Genomic DNA, 26,868 nt, shown 5'->3' with positions numbered 1-26,868 from the left:
CTGGTGGCTGCCTTTGGGGAAACAGCCAAATCTCACTTTAGGAGAACTACTAAGTGACCAGGCCGTTCTAAAGCACTGGAGCCGCACTACACTAGCGGACAAGAACATGGCACAGCGAAGGCCAGGTAGGGACCTGGCTGTGGGGTGGCGGTGGGGGAAGAACCATGAAGGTGGTCTTCCGTTACTCTACCTTGACCACACTCTTGTGGGTTACATTGGACATTCACTTCAATGAAAGAAGCAGTATTTGAAAAGTGAGAGCTATCCGAGATTAGAGGGAGAATGATTAGGCCCACTATGGGCAGAACAGAGCTTGCTTCAGAGGCACAGTGTGCATAAGAGGGAGCAGAAAGTGCCTGCCCTGCTCAATCCTTCACAATGCTTGTCTGAATGCATCACATCAAGAGGGGCCTTCAGTAACAGGGCAGCCTGACTGTGGCCGTGAGGATTATGCCCTGGATTGGTAATAGACCAGCATTTAGTCCTGGGTGAAGTTTCTCACCGCTTTCCTGCTTGACCTGCTCACAGCATTATCTTCCTCTTCTAGAGGAGCAGTGACCTTTCCTGACATATTGTCCTAACCTGTTCCCAGTATTTCCTGATTTCCTGCCTGGTACCTTTCCTAAAAGAACCACACTGTTTATGGGCAGACCACCACAGTTCTCTGGGGCTGGCAACTGCAGCCTGGCAACATAACTACCCACCCCTCCTTTCCTTGCTGCCTCTCCAACATTCGACATGGGCATTATACCACTCTGTGTTTCCTGTCCCACCCTTTTCATCTCTGGCTCTGGACGGAAAAGAAGGGTCTTTGATGCCATTCATGTTTTGCTTTGTAACTGTGGACTCCAACCTATTGTGGGTGGTGTGTGTGTGTGTAAAAAAAGAGCCAGAGTGGATCAGGTGCTAGACTTGATCTTGGTTCAGATCCCCGCTTAGCCATGACATTCTCTGTCATGTTGGGCCACGCTCTTTCAGCCCACTCTGTATCACAACATCAGAGGTTAGCTTCACATCAGCCACAATGCTCTGTCTGTATCTCTATTTATATGTTATTAATATGCTTAATATGCTTGGATGAGGCATGCCAGACAAGAAGAGAGGTAATAATGAATGGAGTAGTGCTGCGAGAGCAGCAGAAAGATGAATGATGGAGGGTATAGGAGGCACAAGTCTTTCTAAACATAAAAGCAGCTGTGAGGTGCTTGTATCCATCTTGTCCATTGACCCAGGGTGCTTCCAGGAGGAGGGCTTCTAGCTACCAATCAAAAGATGCTGTGCAGCTATTCCTTCTTTCCTTCCATAATGGATTTTCTGTGGTGGGGAAAAAAAGATGGAAGTGGTGGGAAAACTTGGGAGGGTTTCAAATGGAAGATGACAATGATGCCTGGAGCCCTGTAAAGTTCCATCAATGAGGGAAGGTACTTGCACGCTAAAAACGTCTAGAAGCAACCCCAGCCAGCAGTGACTGACTTACATTAATAGATATTAGATCGTTGCTCTAGATTAAGCTATACAAATTTTTTACACAGGGGCTGTTCACACAACACACTGACATACATTTAGTGATTGAGTGTGGGTTGTTGTTGAACCGTGGGTTGTTTGTTGAACCGTGGGTTAGCGTGTTGTATAAACCCAGGACATTTTCCACAGGGTGCCTTGTTAACCATGCCGTGTGGCTTGTTAACCACCTTGAACAACCCAGCAACAAACCATGGGTTCTCAAGGTGGCGTATTCGAGGAAAATAAGCCACACTGCATGGTTAACAAACCACCCTGTGGAAAATGCCCTGGGTTCAGACAACATGCTAACCCACAGTTCAGCAAACAACCTATAGTTCAACTACAGCCCACACTCAGCCACTGAGGGTGGGTTAGTGTGTTGTGTGAACCCAGTCACTGGGAGGGTTCGGACAATTGGGTGGGGGGAGAACCCATGATGGCTTCTCCCGCTGCCCTTATGCATGCTGCACGCACACCCGTCATCTAAATAATTACCTGTGCTGTAGCATGGGTTGCCATGTTATCTGAACCCGGCACATGATGCGGCAAGGGTAGCTTTGTACCCACCCTACAACCCCTACTGCAACTTGTGGATTGTAGGGTGGGTACGAAGCCACCCCTTCTGCACTGTGTGTCAGGTTTGGCTGACACACCAACCCATGCTGCAGTGTAGATAATTATGTAAACAATGGGCACGCAGGGGCAGGGAGAGAAGCCACAGTGACTTCTCTCCCCCCCCGCATGATCACCCGAACCTGGACTCTAGTTCCCCAATCTCTTCCTTTTCATCCACCCCTCCTGAAATGCAGGCCCCTTTGGATCAACTATGATATGGGTAGGGAAGCCAAGGCTCAAGATGCCATATATTAGGATGCATCATATCAGTCTAATTTTTGCAATGTCCTATATTTAACTAGTTAAATAGTAGAAGCCCGCAGCCAATAGTTTGGCTGGTAAAATCCAAAGCACAGAATCCTCTCCCTCTGCCCCACTAGCTGATCAGCAGTTTGTGGAATCTCTCTCTCCTCGCAACACATACTTTTTCTGTCACACTTTCTTCTCTCCCCCATCCTTTTCTCCTGCATCTTCTGGCACCCTCTTGCATATACATGCCAAGAGAGGCTTACAACACAATCCTATGCATGTTTACTTGGAAGTAAAGCCAACTGAGTTCAACAGGGTTATTCCCATGTAACTCTGCGGAAGTTAACATCGATAAACTGGTTCTATCTTTAACCACTTACAACCACCAAAACAGAATAGGTTAAAGGAAAATTATGTATATCCAAGAATATAACAAAATGTAATATAAATGCAAATATCTCACTAAAAATTAAAACAATGGATTAGAAGTCAAAAAATGGCCATCAACACAGCATCTAAGCCATCTCTGGGAGTTAGTCAGTGTGTTCGCATTTAAAAAACTGATTAAAACAATAGGTTTGTTTATTTTGGTTTTGTTGAATGGCTGCTTCGGACAGAAGGAATTAGTCATTTTTTAAAGTCGGAGAGAATGTCCTTCCCCCCGCTTTTCTTTTATGCAGTTACCACTTGCTTGGTGTGGATCTCAGTTTTTGTATATATAAGAACTACTGGTTCCATGTAGGAATTCAAACGTCATGTTAATTTTGTTTTCCTAACAGCTGTAATTATTGTTTATCTTTATATTTTCTCCCAGTGAAGAAGAACAGATTGGTCGAAACGCGTTTGGGATATTGGTATTGTGTACTTGTACAGCCTTGGATTTGGAAATTAGTATTGCGACTATGTACAACCTGCATATGTGATGTATTGATGGTCACTGTTTGACTGCTGATCAATTGTTTTAATTTTTATTGAGATCTTAGCATTTGTATTAGTATTCTGTTATACTGTGCAAAAGTTCACAGCCTGTTTAACTTTGCTGTTCTCCCTGGGAAGGGAAAGAAAGAGAAGCCACTGCTCAGTCTTCTGCTATTGCTCTGGTAGCCACCAACTTGTGCTGAAGGAGATTGCTATTGGAGGAAGTGATAAATGGCTTCTCTGCAAAGACAGCCGCAGCAGCTATGGGTGGGACCACAAGGCAGGCTAAGGTCATGATGATCCGCATGATCACATGGGCACTAGGCTAGCCCCATTGAACTCAATGAGATTTGCCTCTGAGTAAACATGTTTCGGATTGGGCTTAAACCAAATCTCTCTCTTTCTCTCTCTCTCTCTCTCTCTTGCATACACACGGCCTTCTTTTTCTCCATCCTAGGCAGACAGTTGACTGTGCATAGTAAGGCTTCACCACCACAAGCACAATACAAGATCCTCATGCTTTAAAACCCGGTATTATTTTCTACTGGGTTGTTTGACATTGTTCTTATATACATGTTTCCATTGATTTACATCATTTTAATAACATTTAGGTTCCTCTTTTCTCTTGTGAAAGAAAGAGGGAGAGAGAAAGGGTTGCAAGGAGAATTTTGGAGGGATCCTGAAATTAAAGATTTCAGATTAATAATTAATATTATTAATCTGAAATAATTAATATAATTAATATAAAGATTAATAATAATTTTATTAAAAATAAAAAAATATCTTTGCTGTTTTAAATCTGTATTTTAAACTCCTGTACTGCTGCTAGGTTTTATTGTGGTTGTATTGTTATATTGTGGTTTTAATGTTCTATATATTTTAAATTGTTTTATTGTGTGTTGTTTGGTTTTAGTTTTTGTGAACCGCCCAGAGAGCTTCGGCTATTGGGCGGTATAGAAATGAAATAAATAAAAGAAAGAGGAGAAGGGAGGGACATGTGTGTATGATGTATTCATCATGGATGCATGGTGTGTGTGTGTGGGGGGGGGACTGGGTGGTGATCCAGAGCAAGAGAGAGATTAGCAGAGGAGCTGTCAGGGAGAGAGAAAAAGAGTGTGCTTTCTGTAAAATAGGTTTCTGTTGCTGCTGAAGACTGTGGGTCCAAAGCAGTCGTTTAGTGTTAACCAGGTGGTATGCAGCCATAACAGCAATTTCTACAGCTCTGGCTGTAGTTTTTCCAGTCCCTGCAGTCACAAGAATTGCTACAGTTCTTGCTGTGTACTGCCATGTTGCATGTACAAAATCACAGGGATTAAATAAATGGGATGTGCATTTGTACACCAGCACTTAGGAACTGTTTCTTGCTCTAGTTTCTGGAGGAAGTCTTGAAAATTCTGAAAGGGATTATGAGAATGTGATACCTCCACATTTGCTGAGAATGCAACAAGTAGGTGCAGAGCCAACAGTGAAAGCAAAGCCAGGTAAGAGATTCTTAACAGCACAAAAAAACAGCCCTCAAATCTAGAAATCATATTTGTGTGGTTTGGGGAACAGGAAAACAGCCTTAACATGCAGTGTGGAAATGTTTGTGAGGGCTCATCCTGTCACCCTTAAGAAAGGCCCCACTAGAACCACTTTAAGTAATTGCTACATCATTAATAGTCTTACAAGAGAAGTAGGTTGATGAAGCCCATGACCACGCCATCTTGTGACCATGCCATCTGGACATCTTTCTAGATGTCTTGATTTCTTTTGACCAATAGGATACTATGTTTCATGAGAGAATAAATGACTTGCTGATGCTGATTGGTCAGCTTTCAGAAGACGAGTAGGAGGGGCATGTTATTGAGTAATACACCTCCCTTAACTAACAGGACTTCTGGTGAAAGGGAAGCCCTGGCATAACTGAACGTACTATGGAGTTTCCACCTTTAGGTGTTTGTTTTTCCTTCCCCCAAAATAGATGCTATGACAAAAAATATTGTTTGAGTCAAAACTTGATTCTTATACAAGATTGCAACATGCTTAGCCATGTAACTGCACTTTAGTTCTCCCCAACTGGATCAAACACTGGGAAAGAGCTGTGACACAAACTCCCAACCTTCAAGCATACTTAACCACCTCATCACTTCACTACATTTGCCTCTGAGATATTGGACTGAAGGCCTTACTCTGATCACAACTGTCCATTCAGATCTACCTACCAGGCCCATTCTTCCCCAAGAGTTAAGAATGGAACTCAAACTCTGCCCCCCACCCGCCCTCTTAGATCACACCACTTACTACAGCAGCCTTCCCCAGCCTGGTGCCTTCTAGATGTGTTGGACTACAACTGCCATCATCCCCCACCATTACAGCCAATGGTCATGCTGACTGCGAATGATGAGAGTTACAATTACATCTGTGAATGATGAAAGTTACAGTTTCCAGGTTTGGGAAAGCTGTATTATAGGTCTAGACCAGGACTCTCATTTCTTCTCTCCACATTCAACTCATTAGGCCCAGAATTACTGGGATTAGAAGATGTGGAAGCTGACAGACTGAGGCACCATACCATCAGGTTTGGGCCCAAGGCACCATATCCTCACCCATCCTACTTCATCTTTGAACTTGGATCCCGCAGTGTCCCCTATCCACAGCAACTTTGGTGAGGGACCTGGGCCTGCATTTACTCCTGGTTATTTATTTATTTGCCTTATCTTGTACGCATGCTCACTGCCTTTTATATATGTACAAGTCACTTTGGACCTGCTTCCTGATACGAATTTCCTGTATTATAATAATCACTTGGCTTGATGGTTATTTACAGGTGTGCCCTCACCCACTGCATTTGCTGACGATACAGGGTGCAGCTCTCGGAGAGCATCCATTGTCATCCTTCACCTCTTGGTGTGTGCTTCCCTAATAATAGCCACAGCTGCTTTTGTGGTGGCCATTTTGAAATGTAAGTTCAACAGAAGATCTGTATGAAATGCCACTGTAGCTGAAAATGCTAATCCTGTCATTCCCAAACTGCATTCCACCACAGAACTTGCTAACGTGCCAGAAATAAACTAATAAAAGGCTCCTGTGTTCCCACAGTATCTGCCCACAGAGAAGGCTGCCCACTGTAATACTTTTGCCTTCTTCTGATCAACTGCCACTTGGGGTGGGGGGTGGGGTGAGTCATGCTGTCTTGTCTGTCTGCATTAGCTGTGACTGGATCATTTAGTCAACCAGTGCAAAGATGCAGTGTAGAATTGCTCACTGTAAGCCCAGAACAATGACTCATACAGAAGCACAACAGTTGGGATCCCCTCATAGAAAAGAAGTTTCCACTCATGTGCACTCTAAAATGATAAACCTTTTCAGATATAGAAGTGAAGCATGTCTTCAATTTTATCCCCCCGCTCCCCCAAAATGGAACTGAGCTATCAAATGTTTGGAAGACGTCCTAAGCGATGTACAACGATGGCAGCAAAACCAGATGAGGTTAAAGAGTGGATAGACTGGGAGAAAGCCTCAGAAGTGGTGGTAGCAGACATCTGGGTGTTGTGCTAGGTGTGGGTTACATCAGTCACAAGACTGATGGAGGACCCACCCCAGCAGCTGAGATCTCATGGGAAATCCCTGCTGTGAGTCCCATCTTGGGTTACTTCTCAGGACTAAACCGTAAGTGCTATTAACTGCAATTACGCAATGATTGCATGTCTACTTTTATAATGTAAATAGCCATGGAGCAGGAGGGATCAAGATCAGGACCATGGGGGGGGTAATTCTTTTCCCCACACCACATTCCTATGGCACATTAGGGGGGAAGCTTCAATTGGCACCTTGGTGGTGGTGAGGATGAGGAAACCCTTCCCTAAGGAAGCCCAAAATACAACATCTTTGCTAACCTTTATTTATTTGTTTGTTAAAAACATTCATATCCTGCCTTTCCACCACCCTAGGCCCTCAGGCTTAAAAGAATCCATGATTAGATAACAAAATAAAAAGAAGAACAATGCAAAGTAGGAACAGCAGCCAATAAACAGCAAATGAATTATATATAAACCCACATCCAGCAATTTAGAATGCTGGGGAAAGCATACCTGTTCCACCAGGCCTCTGGTGGCATTTCAATTGCTGCTGCTGTCCCTTTAATATTTGTTCTTATTTGTATCTGCATTTTTGTTTTCAATTTTAAATTTTAGAATTGTTACTCTTTCAGGATGCATGATGTACTATTTTTAGATTTTAAAAAAATCTACCTCACTTCAGGCACTTTTGGTAGAAACACTTCAAATATATTAATACCCAGTAGAATAAGGGGTTCATCACTCGGAGCTTTTATCCTACTATTGAGATGGCTCTCTCTTGGAAGTTTGCGGGCTCTTTACATGATGCTGTTGCTGTCCAAGGTGCCTCCCGCCATTTCCCCCAGCCTATCTCATGTTTTCCCCAAATGCAAAAAATGTGGTATTTTCCCCAGCCCATGGAACAGGAGTGCCATGACCTCTCCATGAAATTCTCCAATAGCAGAAGAAACCACTGTGTCTGCCTGCTGTGGGCGTTTGTCGCCTGTTAGGCAAGAATCGCCTGTTGATTGCAACTCCTGCCTCTGCTCAAGTCTTGCTGTGGAAGGACGTTCCTCGATTCCCAGGTGTCTGCCATGTAAATGCTTGAGCACATTTCTCAGTTGGAGGGAGAAGAGGGTAAAATGCCTCTCTGCAATGAAGGGAGACACATCTGATCCCCCACCCCACCAAACTCAGAAGCAACGTCCTCTCTTGTTTCAGAGCACCCTATTCAGTGGGCCTTACTCCCAAGTAAGTGTGCTGAGGGTGGCAGACTTACAGGGCGATCTTATGTCTACTCAGAAGTAAGTCAGAGGTTTCCTGGGGGCTGCAAGCTATAAAAACAAGACTCCCCCCCTCCTTTGCACACATGCCAGGGAGGGAGGGAGGGAGGGACTCCCTCAGTTCAAACCACGCAGCTGCTATGTAAAGAAGCCCTTCCTAATCCCACAAAGAAACCGAAAGCAGGAAGCTCTGGAAAGGATGTGGTTTTTGTGGGTTTTTTGCTTAATGTAGAAACACCCTAAATCCATTAGGTAGAAATTTGAGAAGACTCGGCCCATTCTAAAATAGGCATGAACAGTGTTTGTTCCCCATCTGAGTTGTGAAGTATATGTCATCTTTCCTCCATATACAGAATCATAGCCTATTGCTGTCACAGCTGATGGAGTCACTTCTGCTTATTTGGCAATGCTGAGGACCAAGCCCAAGGCTGTGTGATGTGATTTTCTCAGGATTGTCATGTCTGTGTGAAATTAAAGCAGGGTCAGCTTCCTAAAGGTGCTATTAAAGATTTGGCTTCCATGAGTTAAGAGAATACCTGCTTTGGTTTTCTCAGGATGCTTCAAATTTGCAGATGTGGCATGTACAGTGGGAGACCAGTAGCCAGGTTGATAGGGGAAGATGATGTTGAGAGCTGTACAACCCAAAGGAATGGAAGTAGGACAGGGCTTAGTTATATGTTAACACACAGCCTGATGTGATGATCCCCTGCCCTGAGTGTGAATATCCACAGTGATTGCACTGAAGATACAATATGGAAAGTCTAGTAGAGGCTGAATTGGTTTTGAAGAGCTGGTTATACTAGCCTGTGGAGCTGGTGGCACACATCCATTCTTGGAGTATGGAATCCTTTCAATACCATGTTATCTTATCCCAGGTTCTATGCATTGCAGTGATTCCTCATTGCCCAGATGGCTGGCAGAACTCCCAGACCAAATGCTACTACTTCTCCATTCATAACCATACCTGGGATGGGGCAATTAATGTCTGCAATACCCTTGGTGCGCACCTGGTAATGATCAAAGGTGACAATCTAACTGAACAGGTGAGCCATCCATGACTATCCTGTACTGAAGTGTTGAGCCCTAAAAACTGCCCCCCCTGCTCCCTTTGAGTTCTGTTCTTACCTGATTATGATGCAAGACAAAAGGTTATTATTCCTCTAGGCCAACTCCTGGTCATCATAGGTTTTCTCTGCTCATGTAGCACCAGCTTTTGTTTCTATACTTACTGCTATAAGAACATAAGAAGAGCCCTGCTGGATCAGACCAAGGGTCCATCTAGTCCAGCACTCTGTTTAAACAGTGGCCAACCAAGCTGCCCATGGGACACCCACAAGTAAGACATGAGTCCAACAGCACCATCCTGCCCATGTTCCCCAGCATGGTGAATTAAGGTGTAATCCTTAAGTGATGATGGAAGTTCATAGTCCCTTGTGCACCGTGTGTCTCCCTTTCCCCTTTCAGCCTTCCCAGAACTTAACTCAAATTTTGGCTTCTCATTTTTATGTTTTGATTTTTTATATAGTCAAGAGCTTGAAAGCCCTCCCCCAGTAAAGAGAGTTATCATGTTGCCCTCATTCTTGGTTTGTTGGCTTGCTGGATGCATCTGGATAACCACTGTGGGATGATGGACTAGGTGACCACTTAAAAAAAAGAGAAGATTTTATTAGTTTTCCAAAACAAGATTAAACAAACTAACAAAAATAAAATAAAAAATAAAAAGTAGATACATAAAAAGAAATAGATTGAATTTAAATCTAATTATTGACAGAGGGTAGTACATTTAACATATATGTATAATTTCCACCTTTACAGGCCAAGAAAGAGAGATATGTGGAATCCATAGGCTGCTTGGAAGTTTTCTTTAAAATTCTTCACTATATCAAATTAGATTAAGTCTCTTTTCCATAGTCTGAGGAAAGACCTCGGCAAATACTGCTGTGTATGTCCCTGATCAGTACATAAAATAAAATCCTGCCATATTTTATAAAAGTCAGATGTTTCGAATTTACCTTTGGCTAATTTCAGTTGGTACATCAGTTTTTTTGCCATGGCTATTTGCCATAGTTTCATATACCAAGATTTCAGTGTTAGAAGTTCTGCAGTTTTCCAACTTTTAGCTATGACTAGGTGATCACTTTGATCACTTTAGCTATGACCACTTTAGCTATGACACCTCAGCAACCCACCACTTTGGTTCACATGACCATTGCAGCCCACAGTTGGCACTCCAAGCCCCCACCCCCACCCCATGGATTCTCATTTCATGTGAACCTGGCAAGGGTGGGTTGTTGGGGTGGTTGGCAAGCCACCCAGAACTCATGGGCTGTTTTAGGGTTGCGGGCAACTCGTCAACCATCCCAACAACCCATCTCACCAGATCCACAGATAAGAAGAAGCTACTGTGCGCTCCCACCATTCAGAATGGTGGCTGCCACCACAGTGAGAAGCCCTGCAGGGATAGTCAGCCAGCGTGGCTTCTTGTTATGTGTGAAGTCAGCCTTTGTTTGAGCCACCAGGGCTCTTATATTCCTAAACATATCCAAATTTAAAATTATCCATCAGCCATATTTAAGCACACTCTGGCTTCTGCCATCAGCCAGGAGACCAAGGGCCTCTGGGAGATTGCACCCGCTGCTTCCCAGGAATAACATCAAGCCAAGGGGGAGACCCACCTGGCCCATCCATCTGCCAGAGAAGGGGCAATTGCAGGGAGCTTACTCCCCGCCCCACCCTGCCCCACCTGGAAGAACACTCGGCTCCAACTGACAGTTTTCCCCGGGACTGCAGAAGGAAGGGGGAAGACGCTTCGCCCCCCTCCATGGCCTAAGGAACAGCAGCCTCATTCAGGCAAGAACAGCAGCAAGGGAAGCCCAGCCTGGGCCCAAGTCCATTCAGAGCCCTGCTTACAGCTCACTGCCTTGTACTGGCCTTGAAAACCGATCTCCCTCCTCTTCCTTTCCCTTCCATTCCCCTTCACTTGTGTATCTTGTATTTTTGTTTCCAAATCATGTAAGGATAATAAAAAAAAAAATTAGATAACTTCATTCCTAGTGTGAAAACACATGGCCCACAATCCCACCACAGACTCAAGCATGCTTGAGTAAATTAAAGTCAGCAAACTTAAATGTACGTAATTCTGGATTGTGGTCATCATCTGGCCTTTACTGTAGGGATGACGTCATGGGGCTGACACATAGCTTTTTCATGCAATGGTGCACACTTATTTGTCATTTGCTGCTTGGAATCCTGACACATTCCTTCAACGTAGCAATTCTGTTACAAAAACATTTTGCCTTCTGACCATCATCTTGTTCCAATGGAAATGCAGGTCTTTCTTGCATTTTTACTCCAAGGGAGGGGGATTTTCTGCCTCGGATGTCAAAATAACTTGACCAGCCTTGGGTATTCTGCACCTTAACTTGAGAGGAGGGCACTATTTGCAAGATATTTGAAGCTGGCCCTCAATCAACTGTCCCATACATGCCACTCCAATGTGAAAACAATCATCTATACTTTTATAGAAGGAATAAACATCATGGAGGGAGCAATTCTATCGAGATCGACTGTCACCTCCGACCTTGGGGGCGACCGCCTATCCAGTGCAGGATAGGAGCAGAGGTGAGGAGCGGATCTCCCCCTTGCTCCCTCCACCTGGCTTTTGCAGCTAGACAGCTGATTTCAGCTGTCTAGCCATGGGACCTCGGAGCGGCGGCTGGACAACACATAGGATGTGTCGTACTGGCATTTCCGACTTCCCCGCCCCGGAACGCCCCCAGGAATGCCCCTTTTACACTGCTCCGTGCTGCTCTTCTGAGCGCAGGGTGCGGGGCCAATCCGCGCTGCCTATGAGGCGGCGTGGGAGGGGGTGGAGGTCAGTTCCTGGAAACCAACCTTTCCTATGGCCATCTAGCCACTGACTAGCAGCAGCCATAGGATTGCACCCTAAGGCTATGCTAGAAATTTTCCCCTGGAGCAATGATCTGCTAGTTTGTGAAGCTTTTGCTTTTATTGCCTTGAAATCCAGTTTGAGTTAATCGTTTGAAGGCTGTGTATATTGCCTCTCTTGAGTGCTGTGTATCATGGGGGGGGGATTTGTATTTTAAGGGAGGAAATAGTAGATCAGTTATCACCCTGCAGCAAAAAAAAAAAAAAAAATTCCCCCTCTTTCCAGTCATTAGATGTGCATGTGGCTGCTTCCAGGCAAGGATTTATTTGGAATTGCTATGGCTCATTCACATTTTATGGGAGGGCGACACTATGTTGTCATCCACTTTTAATCCTCCTGTGTTTTCCCAGTCCTGCTTCCGTCTTTTTTCTGACTGGAGAAAGCCTGACTTTTTGAGAAGGATGGAAGAATGACACTGTATCCATAAATGTAAATGTCATTAACACTTTTCTTCTGTTTTTTTTAAGAGGCAAGGTTTGCTTTAAAGAGCATAGTTTGCCCTATATTGCAAATTAAAAAAATAATTTAACAGAGCAATCCTGTGTCCCCAGACAGTGTCTGGATGGACATAGGATTCTTTGGTTTCTGGGCTCCGAGGTCAGAAACAGGGCTCCAACCTCAGAGCCCAGAATCCACATTCCCCACCTCTCCTCCTCGTAGCCAGCACGGTTCTGGCTATGTCTCCACGCTCGGAAATGGAGTGCAGAGATAGGGAAAGGGGGCAGGGAGGGTAGGAGACTGGGGCATCAGCTATAGAGTGTTTCCTTTGGCTGCCCCAACCTCCTTCCCTCCTCCTCTGAAGTGCTGCTGCTAGACGGGTGAAATCGCCCATCTAGCAGAAATGCAGGGTGGCTGTCGAGCGGAGGCGAAGATCCCCTCCCTACTCCAGATGCCCTGAGCTGGATATTCGGCAGCCTCCGAGTTCGGAGGTTGCTGACTATCTTCGTAGGATTGCTCCCTCTAGAATCTTTCCAGTCACCTCCATTAACCACCTTCCTAAAATGGCAGTGACTGGAAAGGTGTTATTGCTGTTTTTATCATACTGTAATATTTCCATTGCATTAGGGTATTACAGGGGTATTGTGCTATAACACTTGCATTGGTATTTTGCTATTATTTTAATATATTATTTTTAAAAGTATATCCAGAAAAGTGTTTTAGCTTTAGCACTACTTAAAAGATTAATTAAAAATAAAATTAATGGGTGGTAAAAATGGTGCCAACTTCAGAAGGTGCTGACTTGTGATAGGTTTAGCAGCCCAATAGGACACTACACACACACACACACACACACACAAAGATGGGAAATTAGTGCTAAGGGCACTGGTGTAGATGGAATATATTATGATATACACACAGAAAATGCACAGTGAGCTTTTCTCACAAGATGTTTATTGTGCACTCATCATTCCCTACTCATGGTTGTTTATGAGTTCTTTAGATAATGTTGTGACCCTCCAGTTTCACTTCTGTTTGTAAAGAGCACTTTCCTTGAGATTTTTGATAGCAGGAAAAATGGGGTATTATTTCTGATGGTGAAAGAAAACACTGTTTCCACTTGTGTATTTGTGCTATTCAGCTATACCATCGTGCCACCTAGGTTATGTAGCAGAACAGCAGGAAAGGAAATGCTCTTCTTGTAGTGCTCAGATCTCAATTCTGCCAAAACCGAAACTAGATGCAGAGGATTAACAGCTTCCTCTAAAAAAGCCCTGAATCCCCCAATAGTATGGAAATCAGTTGCAATCCCACTTGTAACTTACAGCAGAAGAGCATTGATTTGTTAGCATGAGGAGCCATCTGCCAGGAAGAAATCCAGTTATTGTTAGAGATGTGCAACTTCTCTGAGGCTCACCTCGGATTGATTGATTAATTAATTATCCGATTTTATTCTGGGGGGAAATCGTGGGAAATCAGATATTTTCCCAAGCCCTTGCCATCAGCATCCCACCCCTGAAATGCAGTCCCTTCCCTTCCCTTGTAAAAGGAGACAGGAATGGAGGCATTAGCAGCAGCAGTGGAGAATGGGGGATTCCTCCTTGCTTCCTTTTCCAATACTCTGGCACACTGATCAGTAGTATGCTGGAACAAGGGAAAGGGGAAATAAGTCTCCCTCTCTCTCACCACCACTACTGGTCTCGCTGCTGTGTTGATCTTCTTTTACAAAGCAAGGGAAGGAGGGAATTTGTTTAGCAACTGTGCAGCTGGTGAGGAGGGCTTCCAAGGATGGGGGATTACAGTGGGGATGATTAGGAGGGAGCCTGGCAGTGAGACTGGTGGCTCTGATTTCAGTGGGGTTATGATTCCATTCTGGGTTTCAGTCAGAACCAGCCAGAACTCTAAAGGAGCAATCCAAAGCACTGAAACTATTTTGGGGATAGGGTTCAGCACCTTGGAAAGCTCCCTTAGAGTTCAGGCTGGTTCTGCCTGAAATCCAGAATGGAATCAGAGCCCCACCGAAATTGGAGCCAGCAGCCTCCACTGGACCTCTTCTCCAGATTGGATTTTGATATGAGCCAGGGAAGGAGGGCAGTGAAAATTCATTGCCAAGCCTGGCTTGAGCAAACTTCGCCAATATCCCTAATTGAATCAGGACTTGGGCAGGGGAGCAGACGCTGATATGACCTTTTCTGTTTTTACGTCTTCCTAGGGCTTTCAGCATCATGATTCTAGTTACTGGATTGGCCTCAAGAATTATGGTAAAAGAGGATGGATGTGGGTGGATGGCACACCCCTATTGGACAAGTAAGTTACATCGAGTGATGATGGCCACTTCTCCAATTTCTCACCTACTCACAAGACACATGTGGGGGAAGAACGTCAGAGAAAGTAGCCACAGACACATGAATCTGCAACTGTGCATTGCACTTTCCAAAACCAAAAGAGAATGTTAAGAAATAGCCTGACAGCCGTGGAGCATCCACAGCATGGGACAAAAGTGTCTATTATGCTCTAGAAGAAGGAGGCAGAACAAAATCCATTGTGGGTTAGCTACAGCTGTCAGGTTAATGCCAATGCACACAACTGTTAGAGATGAATTCCCCACAGGTTTATGTTTCCAGGAGGTCTCTGAAATGCTGTGACATGAGAAAGATTGCTTAAAAATCTTTAAATGGGTTGAGCTTGGACATGGTAAAAGGTAACTTTGACACACCAAAGCATTCAGAAAATTATTTCATCATGTCAAAATTGCCCAGAAGAGTCAATTTATGAGGAGGGCATCACATTAAAACTACTCCTGCAAAACAGCCTTTAGGCAGGTACCAAATAGTCAGTGGGAGAAGATAAATCATGCTTGCATAGGGAACCTGTTGCAGCAGCTAGGTCCTTCCATCTCTTGATATTTCTGTTGGTTATCTGTTTGCCTTCCTGTTCCTTCTAATAATAACTAGTGTTTTGTCCCCAAAGAAAGGGGCTATTGAAGCATAGCCAAACTTTTGACATTCTTGATAACTTAAAAATAAACAAATCTCCTTCTTTGGCCTCTCTTTGTCAGGCTTGTTTCTAGCCTTGTGATCTTGTCCAGTTATTTTATTCTGCACAACAATTTATTGTTTGAATATTTAATATGAATGCATTTATCCACCAAAATTATAGAAAGGGTGTTAGTCCTTCACTAATGCCAGGATAGAGAGAAAAATTATCTCCCATTTTATTTCTATCATCCTATTTTAGTTCTTCGTAAATCCAAAGTTTTCATCTGCTGTAATTATTCACTTGCAAATGCTAGTGGTGCCATGTTTTGGTAATTACTCAGCTAGACTAATTGATTAAACACTTTTTGATTGATGGATAAGAAGTGCTGCTGATTAATAGAGCAGCAGATGTTTCAATGCAAGTACTTTTAAAAAATTCAGAACTGGCAAGTGACTTTTTAAAATAAATATTCCTCCTTCTTTCTCATCATGCAGGAGGTAATGCACTTTCTAGGACAGTGCCTGCTACTGTGATCAAAACAAGCTACCATGGCTTATTTAAGCCATGATGGCTTGTTTTAATCCCCAACACATGCCAGGTACAATTTCCCGAATTACCTGCCCAGATGTGGCTCTCATGTTGTCCAAACCTGGGCAGCAGGGCTTGTTGGAGGGGGAAACAACCCTCAAATAGCCCATGGCCTGTTGTTGGGTTATTTGAGGGTTGTTTCCCCCTCCAACAAGCCATGCTGCCTGGGTTCAGATGACACAAGAAGGCATGCCCAGGCAGGTTATTAGGCTAATGGTGCCTGGTACACGCCGGCATGCGTTTCCAATTTAAACAAGCCATTGTGGCTTATTTAAGCCATGGTGGCTTGTTTGATCATGTGAACTGGCCCAATATGTATGTGCATGTTCTAAGAAAGAAAGAAAGAATTGTTTGACTTGTACCCTGCCTTTCTACAAAAATATGGCACCCAAGGCAACTTACAGGCATAATTAAAATGGATTAAAACAATTCATTAAAATATAATAAAAATATAAGAATAACAGAAGAAAAGAAAACAATTATAATTAAAAACAGCACCCAACCCAACAGACCCTCTCATAGGCCGAAGGCCTTCTTGAAGAAAGTAATCTTTGCCTGCTGGCGGAAGGACAACAGAGAGGGAGCAAACCGAGCCTCCCTTTGGAGGGAGTTCCACAGCCTGGGAGCAGCCACCAAAAAGGCCCTCTCTTGGGCTGCTACCAGATGTGCCCCTGAAGGCAGCGGACTCAAAAGAAAGGCCTCTCCAGAAGATCTAAAGAACTGGGCAGGCCCTTATGGGAGAATGCGGTCTTTCAGGGAGCCTGGTCGCAAGCCATATAGGGCTTTATAGGTCACAACCAGCACTTTGAATTTTGCCCAGAAACAGACCAGTAGCCAGTGAAGCTGCTGTAACAAGGGAGTCACATGCTCCCTGTAACCAGCCCCAGTCAACTGTCTGGCCACAGCATTCTGGACCGGCTGAAACTTCTGAACAGTTTTTGAAGGTAGCCCCACAATCCTGAGTTTTGCGCCACCACCCAGTGTATGAAAATGACATACCCTTAGAGTTCCACTTTCTCATACCACCTCCAAACCTGTGCCAAAGTTTTGTGCCACAAATCCCGAGTTTTGTGCAGGTACCCAAAGCATGACAATGACATACCCTTAGGTGTGACCTGGCGAAGGCTGAAAACTGCATTGTCATGTTGTCGATGTGCAGCTAGTTGCTTGTCTCCAGTCAGGTACAGATACTTACGTGTAAAAGAGCATATATGCATGAACATGCAAAGAATTGGTCTATAAATAGGATTAGGAAATATTTTGTTTGTTTGTTTGTTTGTTTGTTTCATCTCTGTGCTTCCCCATAGCTGAAGCTCTCTGGGCAGTTTACAAATTCATAAAAAATACACTAGCATTACAAAAAATACAACACGATAAAAACAGTCTAAAATTTTTTAACACACAAAAATTAGAACAATATAAACAGCTAAAAACAATATAAACAGCCAAATAAACAAGATTTCCCTAATAGATCTGTTCAAAACAGCAGACATAGATGCCCCATCATATGCTATTAAATGCCTGGGAGTAGAGGGTGGTCTTTATGTGGTGCTGAAAAGATGACACTGTCAACGCCAGGCGGGCCTAGTGGGGAGCTCATTCCATAGTCTGGGGGCCACCACTGAGAAAGCCCTCTTCCTTGTTGCCACCTTCCAAGCTCCTTTGGAGGTGGCACTCAGAGGAAGGCCTCAGATGTTGATCATAGAGTGGATCCCAAGAGCATCTCAACAGCACTTACCAATGCTGTTATCAGTGTCATTAAAATACTCTTTCACACTGAATGGAAAGAGAAGGTGGGGAATTTGATGTGGACATAGGGTTGCCAGCTTTTTCTGGCTGGGTCCTTGTGCCTTTAACAGCTGGCTGGCAGGCAGACATTTTAAAAGGGGAACTTCTCCCCCTTATTCAGGAAGGAGAAAGTCCCATTGAACTCAGCAAGTCTTCAGTAAATAGTGGCAACAAAAACTTGGGATTTGTGGCACAAAAGAGCATGAACTAGCACAAAACTTTGGCACAGGTTTGGAGGTGATATGAGTTTGTGGAAATGTCAGCCTTTGCCAGGCTACCCCTAAGGTTATGTCATTGTCACATTGGGGTGACATTTGGGTGGCAGCACAAAACTCGGGATTTGTAGCACAGAACAGGCACAAGACTTTGGCATAGGTTTGGAGGAGATATGAGAATGCTGATTTTTTTTAATAATTTGCTATGCCACACCCAAGGTCATATCATTTTCACATTTTTGGTGCCGGCACAAAACTTTTGCATAGATTTGGAGGTGATATGACAATGTTGGTTTTTGAGTGTGTAACCTACGAACTCGCATTTGATGTATCAGTACACAGTTGTGAGTGGTGGCACAAAACCCAAGATTTGTGGCACAAGATGGCACAAATCTAGCACAAAACGTTTGCACAGGTTTGGAGGTGATATGAGAATGTGGGAATTTTTGCATTTGCCAGTTCACACCTAAGAGTATGTAATTTTCATGCTTCAGGCGACAGCATAAAACTAGGGATTTATGGCACAAAATGGCAGAAATCTAGCACAAAACATTGGCACAGGTTTGGAGGTGATATGAGAATGTGGGAATTTTTGCATTTGCCAGTTCACACCTAAGAGTATGTAATTTTCATGCTTCAGTCGACAGCATAAAACTAGGGATTTATGGCACAAAATGGCAGAAATCTAGCACAAAACATTGGCACAGGTTTGGAGGTAATATGAGAATGTGGAAATTTTCGCATGCACCAGGACACACCTAAGGGTATGTCATTTTCATGCTTCAGTTGGTGGCACAAAACTAGCACAAAACTCTGGCATATATTTGGAGGAGATACTAGTTTGCGGGGTTTGTAGTTAACGGAGCCATCCTCTTTGATGACAGTCAGCAGAGGACAAACCATATTTTCTCCCTACAGAGCCACTCTTCCTCCTGTGGATGGTGAAATGTGGGGGCAGGAAGAACAGTTGCCAAACCAGCTCTGTAGGCTGAAACCATTCCTACTAGAATAAGTTACAATACCATGAAGTTACCACACACCACAATATATACTGCATGGAAACTGCAACACTTTTAAAAATAATAGAAGTAGTCTGAAGAAATCCAGGATATAAGGGCAGAAATAGTGTGAGGAGAACAGCCTAGGGAGTGTGCCGTGTGAGTGGCCCAAGCATCACAATGACAGAAAAAAACCCTTTGTATAGATCAGCCCCAAATGTCTTCCAGAAAATGTGTCAAGAGATCCTGCATGCAGCTGCAGGAACCAACCCATATTGGAAGCTTCTTGAAGCCCCAGGACAAAGAGCCACGTGGGCTAACACATGGTTTGGAGTTGGGCCTTGTGTTTGGGGGACTGTTTACTGATTTGTTGCAGGAATTTTCTGATAGTTTTTCTGTACTGCATTTTGGAATGGAATGAAATGAAAGTAATGCATGTCATTCTTTCTTTACAGCTCTCAGTTCAAAAATACTAATAAGACATACTGTGCATATATCTCACTGGCAAAGAGTGCAAGGAAGAAACAAGAATCTAGTTGCACACAGCATTTTCATTACATTTGTGAAAAACAACAAGTATGAAAAATATGAAGTCTTCATGTTATTTTGTAAGCTTTACATGTTGATTTGTGAAAAATTATATAGCCCATGACTTGCTAGCCCCCCTTCTTTTGGAAGCAAAATGTGATAATCTATATAAAATATGCCAATAAAGAGCCACTAGTGTCCAGCAAGCATTTCTTCTTCTTCTTCTTCTTCATTTCTTGGCCGCCTTTCAGGGCAGGAGCCTTCCGCAGCATCATTTTTAAGTTCATGAATGTGTTTCAGTGACTCCCAGTTCTTTGGCAGTCTTCCAGCTTTCTGGGCACATCATGCCAGGGAAATTGGTGATTGGAACCCCCTGAACTCAGAGGCTTCCGATCATCCAATACAGGGCAGAAGGAGCAGTGGAGACGATCTTTGCCTCTCCATCCTCCCACCCTGCAGATTTCACTAGGCAGGCTTTATAGCGCATCTAGCAACAGTGCTTTGGAGGGGGAAGGAGGCTGGAAGAACCTCAGGGTAACTTGCATCCTAGCCTCTCTGGTCTCCTTCTCTCCCCACCCACCAGATCGCCCCCGTTTCCCCATCTCCAAGGTTGATTTCCTGACCTCGGAGGCCATCTGGCACAGTTTTTTCCATGCTGGCTGCAAGGGGCTGAAGAGGGGTGGATATCTAACTCCCCTTTCCGAGGTCAGAGCGCTGTCTCTAACCTCAGACAGGGGAACCTCTAGTATCCTGTGGTCCTTCAGTCAATGTCTAGGGGCCATAGCATTGTACTCTAACAGGATTTTTTAAAACATATATGTTTTCTTTGGCTTTTAACTGAAAGGATTTTTATTTATTTTTGTAAAATATTTAGTTGGTTATTTAAATTTTGGATTTGGCTTGTTTCAGTTGGTTCATTGTTACATTTGTTTAAAATTGATTTATGACTTTGTTATGCTGATATGGATATAAAATTGTATGTTTTATATTGTGAAACCCCTCTGGAAGATTGCAATCTTGAAAAGCAGGTAGGAAATTTATTTATTTAATTTATTTTGTGCCCCGCCTTTCTACCACTCAAGGTGGTTTTATGCATTACATAAATAAATGAATGAGTAGATCTGAGAGCATCTCTACACCAGCCTAAAATCCCACATTTAAAATGGGGCTTCTGCTTCCGTTTTAAATGCAGGATCACGATGGACTCCCCTTACACATGCTCCCTCCCTCCCCTCTCTCCCCCCTCCCTCCCTTATCCGAGTCTTCCATATGTTTCATTATACAGCCACTAGATGGTGCTGTGGTCTAGCTCCTCTTATTGTGGCTTTTCCTTTTTCACAAGGGAACTGAAGCAGAACTCAAGCGCTGTAATTTGATAGCTCATTTAAAAAATGGAATAAAGGTCATTTAGTGTGGGAGACACCCTGGAGGTTAACAACGTCATCTAAAGGACCTGCAAACGTCCGTGAGTAACCAGTCTCAATAGCAGGATAAAAGCTCCTTGTGAAGAAGTCTTGATTCTACTAGTACTGCAATCTGTTATTCAGTGAAGGCTGAATCTTGGAACTTGTACTCACATTGCTGGAAGAGCAAAACAATAAAAAATGAATAGGCTGCAATCTAGAAAGGCAGAATCTGTTGGAAAGTCTGGTGTGTCTTACAGCAGAGTTGCTTTATAGACTGAAAATGTGGTAATACAGCATTTAGTACTGGAGGCAGCCCTGTAGCCAGTCAGCCTTGCTAGGTAGGGCAGCCACATTTTTAGGTGGGGCATTTGGGGGTTGCATAGTGCCAGCCAATTCCCTGCCTGCATGCCCCCCCCCCATCACTGGTGAAGAAAATGAGAGGGCCAGACCAGCTAAAGGGAAAGGCCATGGCCTTCCCCCTGGAGAGAGAGTGTTAACATACATAATGGGCTATGTAAAGGTCAAGTTAACAGAAAATTTAGTATGAACACTAGGAATTAAATGACTGACCTATTTTTTGTTTCATTAAAAAAGGATGTTAAGGATACATTGAACAAGGGGATACCAAAAGGTGTTAAACAAAATAGTTTATGCTATATAACTAAGACGTTAAAAACTAGTGTGGGGCTTGTTTTCTCACAACTTCAATTTTAATCTTGTATCATGGCAATATCAATACCCCCACCCCCCCGGCTGCCGCCTTTGGAAACAGAATAAAAGCAAATTACAATGTAACCGTAGTCAAGCATTTAGGGAGAGTGGTGCTGAAAATATGTTCGACTATCAACAATATTTCTTGTTGAAGTCAATGGGATTAAGTCCTTAACTTTGTAAACTATTAACTGTATACCTATAAAAATGTTTGACAAACATGCAAGAAGGTTTCTGAATGGTAGGTTCACAATACACCTTTTCAGAGAGAAAAAAATGTATAGCACATAAAAATCAATCATCACAACAGTTGCAGCTTTCTGTTTTTCCTAGAATGTAAAAATTTATCATAATTAAGGTTAGCTGTCCATTCTTTTTCAAATGCAAGAAAAACCAAATTTGCTAAAAGCTTGTGAGCCATTGAAAGTCTCTCTGGATGATTGATCCAAGTTAAACCTGAAAACGTTAACTCACACAGATGACTGTGCTGCAGGCAAAATTGTTTACAGCCGCCTGAAGTTGATATGTATCTGCAAAGGCCACTTTTTGCTGGTAAATTTCTTGAAATACATTTGGGTTGCTCTGTTTTTCTAAGAAATTTTTGGCACAGAAAACTCTTCTTTTGTTGGGACTGTGATTCCTAGGGAGCTTCGTGGATTCACTTGCTCAAAATTCAGGTCATCAATAGATGCCACTGCAGTGATTAGATCATCATTTTCAGAAAATCTCCTGTTCATTTCAGTAAGAACAATATGAATTACTTCAAAGTATATTCTTTCCACTTGTTCACTTTCCGTCTCATTTTTTTCACCAATCATTTCTGTTAAGACATAACCTTTTAGGATTAAGTTTGTCTTCTTAAGTCTTTTGGGAAGTATTTCTTCTTCATCCTTCTAGTCCTGCAATTTTTTAGCCTCTTGATTAGGCTGACCATATTTCCTTGAGACAAAAACGGGATATTGGGATGACAAAAACGAGACGGGGTTATGTAATATTCTGTATTCATGAAAAAGTAAGATAACAAAAGTTTTATTAGAGAAAGCATCTCTATGGGTGGAATGATGGTAGAAATAACAGTAAGACTCACCCTCCTGGCTTCCACACGCTGAATGGGGCTTAGCGACCACCTCTTGAATTCCCCGCCACTGCAGACAAGCAAGAGGGCGGTGTCTGATCCGTCACTAGCTCAAGAAGCCTGGCCCTGGCTGGATCAAGTAAATGGAACTTCCTCTTTCGTCACACTAGTAGTTTTACTGCACGCATTGATTAGCATAGAGCCTTATGATAAACGCGTTCAGTTTTTTACAAAAAATTTAAAACGGGACAAAATTGACATTTATATTAAAAAGACGGGACGGTCGGGAAATATGAAAAAAATGGTACTGTCCCGTTTAAAACGGTACGTATGGTCAGCCTACTCTTAATGGACGTAATGAAAAGAATAATTGTTTGGGGTTGTTTAACAGTTTGCATTACTGAATTGATAATAGCTATAGAGTCCTTCTGTCCTGTTTCTTGGGCTTGCGAGACCTTGGGCATTTTTACACCAGCCTAAAATCCTGCATTTAAAATGGAGCTTTCTGCTTCCATTTTAAATGCAGAATCACAACTCCCTCTTTCACATGCTTCCATTTCCCCCACCCCTTCCCCCCTCCTTCTCCCCGTATCTGAGTCTTCCATTCTCTTTCATTGTTCTCGCTCCTCTTCTTTCCGCTTTTCCTCTTTTCATGGATGGAACTGAAGCAGAACACAACAGGGTAATTTGAGAGCTCATTATCTGCAATCTATTTAAAAACGGAACAAAGGGCATTTAGTGCAGGAGACGCCTTGAATGATCACAGCGTCATGTACAGAGCCCGCAAACTTCCGTGAAGGAGCAATCTCAATCGCAGGATAAAAGCTCACTGTTAAGGAGACCCTTATCTGCAGATTCTAGAATCTCAAGAACTTTCCTCATGAACACTAAGCAAAGACAGAATTAATTTTTTTTTCATGACAGCAAGAAGCCCTTCACTTCAGGCCACATCATCTCCATTAAAGCTTCCAGTGTTCACCTTTTTTAAAACATCAATTATGTTTTTGTAATTAGCACAAACAATTCTGATAACTTTCAAATGACCTGACCAACGATGTTCCAAAAGGCGAGACAGGCTTTGACCTTCATACAAACTTGTAACTTTTCCAAGATTAAAAAATTTGTGAAGCATAACACATTAGTGAAAAAAACGCTTGACAAATTTCATATCATCCACAGCTTTTATAACAAAAAGATGGAGATGGCAATTATTACAATGGACGTATGGAATTTTTCTTTGAAGCGTCTGCTGAACTATGACTCGCAGTCCTCTTTTTCTGCCACTGTCAGGAGCGCCCTCGCTGCCTCTTGCAGTCCCCACCAATAGCCAACTCAGGACACAGATGACGAGGATTCTTTCCGAGACTTTATTCCTTTATGACTCTTTCAGATACTAATCACCAGCGACAAAGCAAGGAACAGCACTGGGGAAAGATAGCAGAGTAGCCTAAGCTCCAGGTAAGGCAGTTGGTCCCCGTTTGAAGGAGAACCACGGGAAGACCCTGAACCTATGGGCTATTTATTTATTTATTATTACATTTATTAATCGCCCATCTGGCCGGCCACCCAGCCACTCTGGGCGATGCACAACATACCATAAAACAGTTTAAAACAATAAAACTCTACAATAAAAACATTTTCTAAAATACCCTAACCCACCCCAAATTCCTGCCTGAACAACCACATTTTTAATGCATGACGGAAGCTCATTAAAGAGGGGGCATGACGGAGTTCCCTAGGGAGGGAGTTCCACAGAGTGGGGGCCACCACAGAAAAGGCCCTCTCCCTCATCCCCACCAGTCTAGCTGTCCTGGCTGATGGGACAGAGAGAAGGCCATCCGAGGCTGATCTTGTTAAGTGGCCTGTCTGGTGCTGCTGGAGGCGCTCCTTAAGATAGGCTGGGCCGCAACCATATAGGGTTTTAAAGGTCAAAACCAACATCTTGAATTTGGCCCGGAAAACAACTGGTAACCAGTGCAACTCCTTCAGCACTGGAGTGATGTGATCTCGCCGGCGGCTGCCTTTAATCAGGCGAGCCACCGCTTTCTGTACCAGCTGCAGTTTCCGAACTGTCTTCAAGGGTAACCCCACATAGAGCGCATTACAGTAGTCTAAATGAGAGGAGACCAGGGCATGTACTACCAATGGGAGCAGATGGTCGGGAAGGAAGGGGCGCAGCCGCCGTATCAGATGGAGTTGATACAGCGCTGTCCGGCTCACAGCTGACACCTGAGCCTCCATAGACAGCTGGGAGTCCAAAATGACCCCCAGGCTGCGGACCTGGTCTTTCAAGGGTAGTCGTACCCCATTCAACACCAGGTTAACATCCCCTAGCCTCCTCTTGTCTCCCACCAAACGTACCTCGGTCTTGTCAGGGTTCAGCTTCAGCTTATTCCTCCCCATCCAGCTACTCACCGTCTCCAGACATTTGGACAGGGATTCTACGGCCAACCTTGGTGAAGATTTGAATGAGAGGTAGAGCTGCGTGTCATCCGCATATTGATGACACCGCACCCCAAACCTCCTGATGATAGCCCCCAGCGGCTTCACATAGATGTTAAATAGCATCGGGGAGAGGATGGAACCCTGTGGCACCCTACAAGTGAGCGGCCACAGGTCCGAAACCTCCTCTCCCAGTGCTACCCTCTGGTACCTGCTGGAGAGGAAGGACCGGAACCACCGCAATATGGTGTCTCCAATGCCCAACCCCTCCAGGCGGTCCAGGAGGATACCGTGGTCAACGGTATCGAAAGCCGCTGAGAGGTTGAGGAGAACAAGGAAGGAGCATTCACCCCTATCCAGAGCCCTCCTCATATCATCTACCAAGGCGACCAAGGCCATTTCTGTCCCATGCCCTGACTGAAATGGGTCTAGATAATCAGTTTCTTCCAGGTGTGCCTTCAACTGCACCCGCTCAATCACCTTGCCCAAAAATGGCAGATTTGAGACTGGGCGAAAGTTGTTCAGAACTTGAGGATCCAAGGAGGGCTTCTTTAAGAGCGGTCTTATCACTGCCTCCTTGAGGGCTGATGGCATCACTCCCTCCTCAAGGGAGGCATTCACCACCGCCCTGATCCCCTCACCCAGTCTCTCTTTGCAGCCCATAATGAGCCAAGATGGGCAAGGATCAAGTAAGCAGGTGGTTGGCCTTACAGATGAAAGCACCTTGTCCACTTCATCAGGAGGAAGAAGCTGGAACCGATCCCACAAAACCGGTTTGCCACAGTCCGCCTCTTGCTCACTAACTGTATCCACAGCGTGCAGAGTAACACACCTAATCTGATCAATTTTATCTGCAAAGTGCCTTGCCAAGGCCTCACAGGAGGCCTTAGAATGCTCCAGTGGTTCCGGAGCCACAGGACCGACCAGACTCCGGACCACTTGGAACAGCCTCCTGGGACAGCACTCTGCAGACGCGATGGAGGCAGCATAATATTCCTTTTTTGCTGCCTTCACTGCCACGTGATAGGCTGAAGATACAGCTCTAGCCCGTATGGCTATGGAGAGATCCTCCCTCTTTCCCTTGGGTCCTCGGGACGTGACCGTTGTTTGAGCGCCAAACGAGCGGTACGCCTCCTTTCTGTGCCCTCCATCTGTCGTTGCTCCCTGCATCTGCGCCGAGCATCCAGCAAGCCCCCCTCCAGCGCTCTCTCACTACCAGGGTCACTATGTATCCCAGGAATGCTGGCAGGAGGAATCTCTGCCAGCTGCTGTGCTTGTGAGAGATGAGTGAGCTCCTCTCCCACGGATTGCTGTTCCTCCTCAGAATCAGAACTGCTCTGGGGCTCTATTGGCTCAGTTTCCACCCTGACAGCCACTCAGAACACTAGCTCCATCATAACATTGGCTTAACAACCTGGATGAATCCAGATTGTTTTCTTCAAACACCTTCAATGTCAGCTCTGTAAAGGATGTAGCATCAAAAGTGGTGGTGGTGGTGGTTACTATGCATAACAAAGATTCATACATCTTGCCATTTTACACATACCAGATTCCTAAAGCAACATTTTCACAATTGTTTTTGTCTCTAGTAGAATCTTCTAAAAGCGTATACCATGGGACATTTGCAGTATTTATGTTAAGTAC

General features: G+C 44.0%; 1 protein-coding gene across 1 annotated transcript; it reads left to right on the top strand.

The window, feature by feature from the left end:
* On the top strand, positions 1-21,001 carry LOC146354234 (uncharacterized). The gene is made up of 7 exons (XM_084829790.1): positions 1-125; positions 4,656-4,766; positions 6,095-6,229; positions 8,999-9,150; positions 14,707-14,801; positions 19,518-19,638; positions 20,933-21,001. Exons 1-7 carry the CDS (start codon positions 107-109, stop codon positions 20,999-21,001), a joined length of 702 nt encoding a protein of 233 aa, XP_084685916.1. The 5' UTR covers positions 1-106.
* Positions 21,002-26,868: the final 5,867 nt, after the last annotated feature.

This window comes from Heloderma suspectum, chromosome 2 (genome assembly GCF_057233095.1).
Source record: "Heloderma suspectum isolate Gila_16-S chromosome 2, 16-S_ref, whole genome shotgun sequence".
NCBI classification, from domain to species: domain Eukaryota; kingdom Metazoa; phylum Chordata; class Lepidosauria; order Squamata; family Helodermatidae; genus Heloderma; species Heloderma suspectum.
This window is presented reverse-complemented; position numbering and strand designations above follow the sequence as displayed.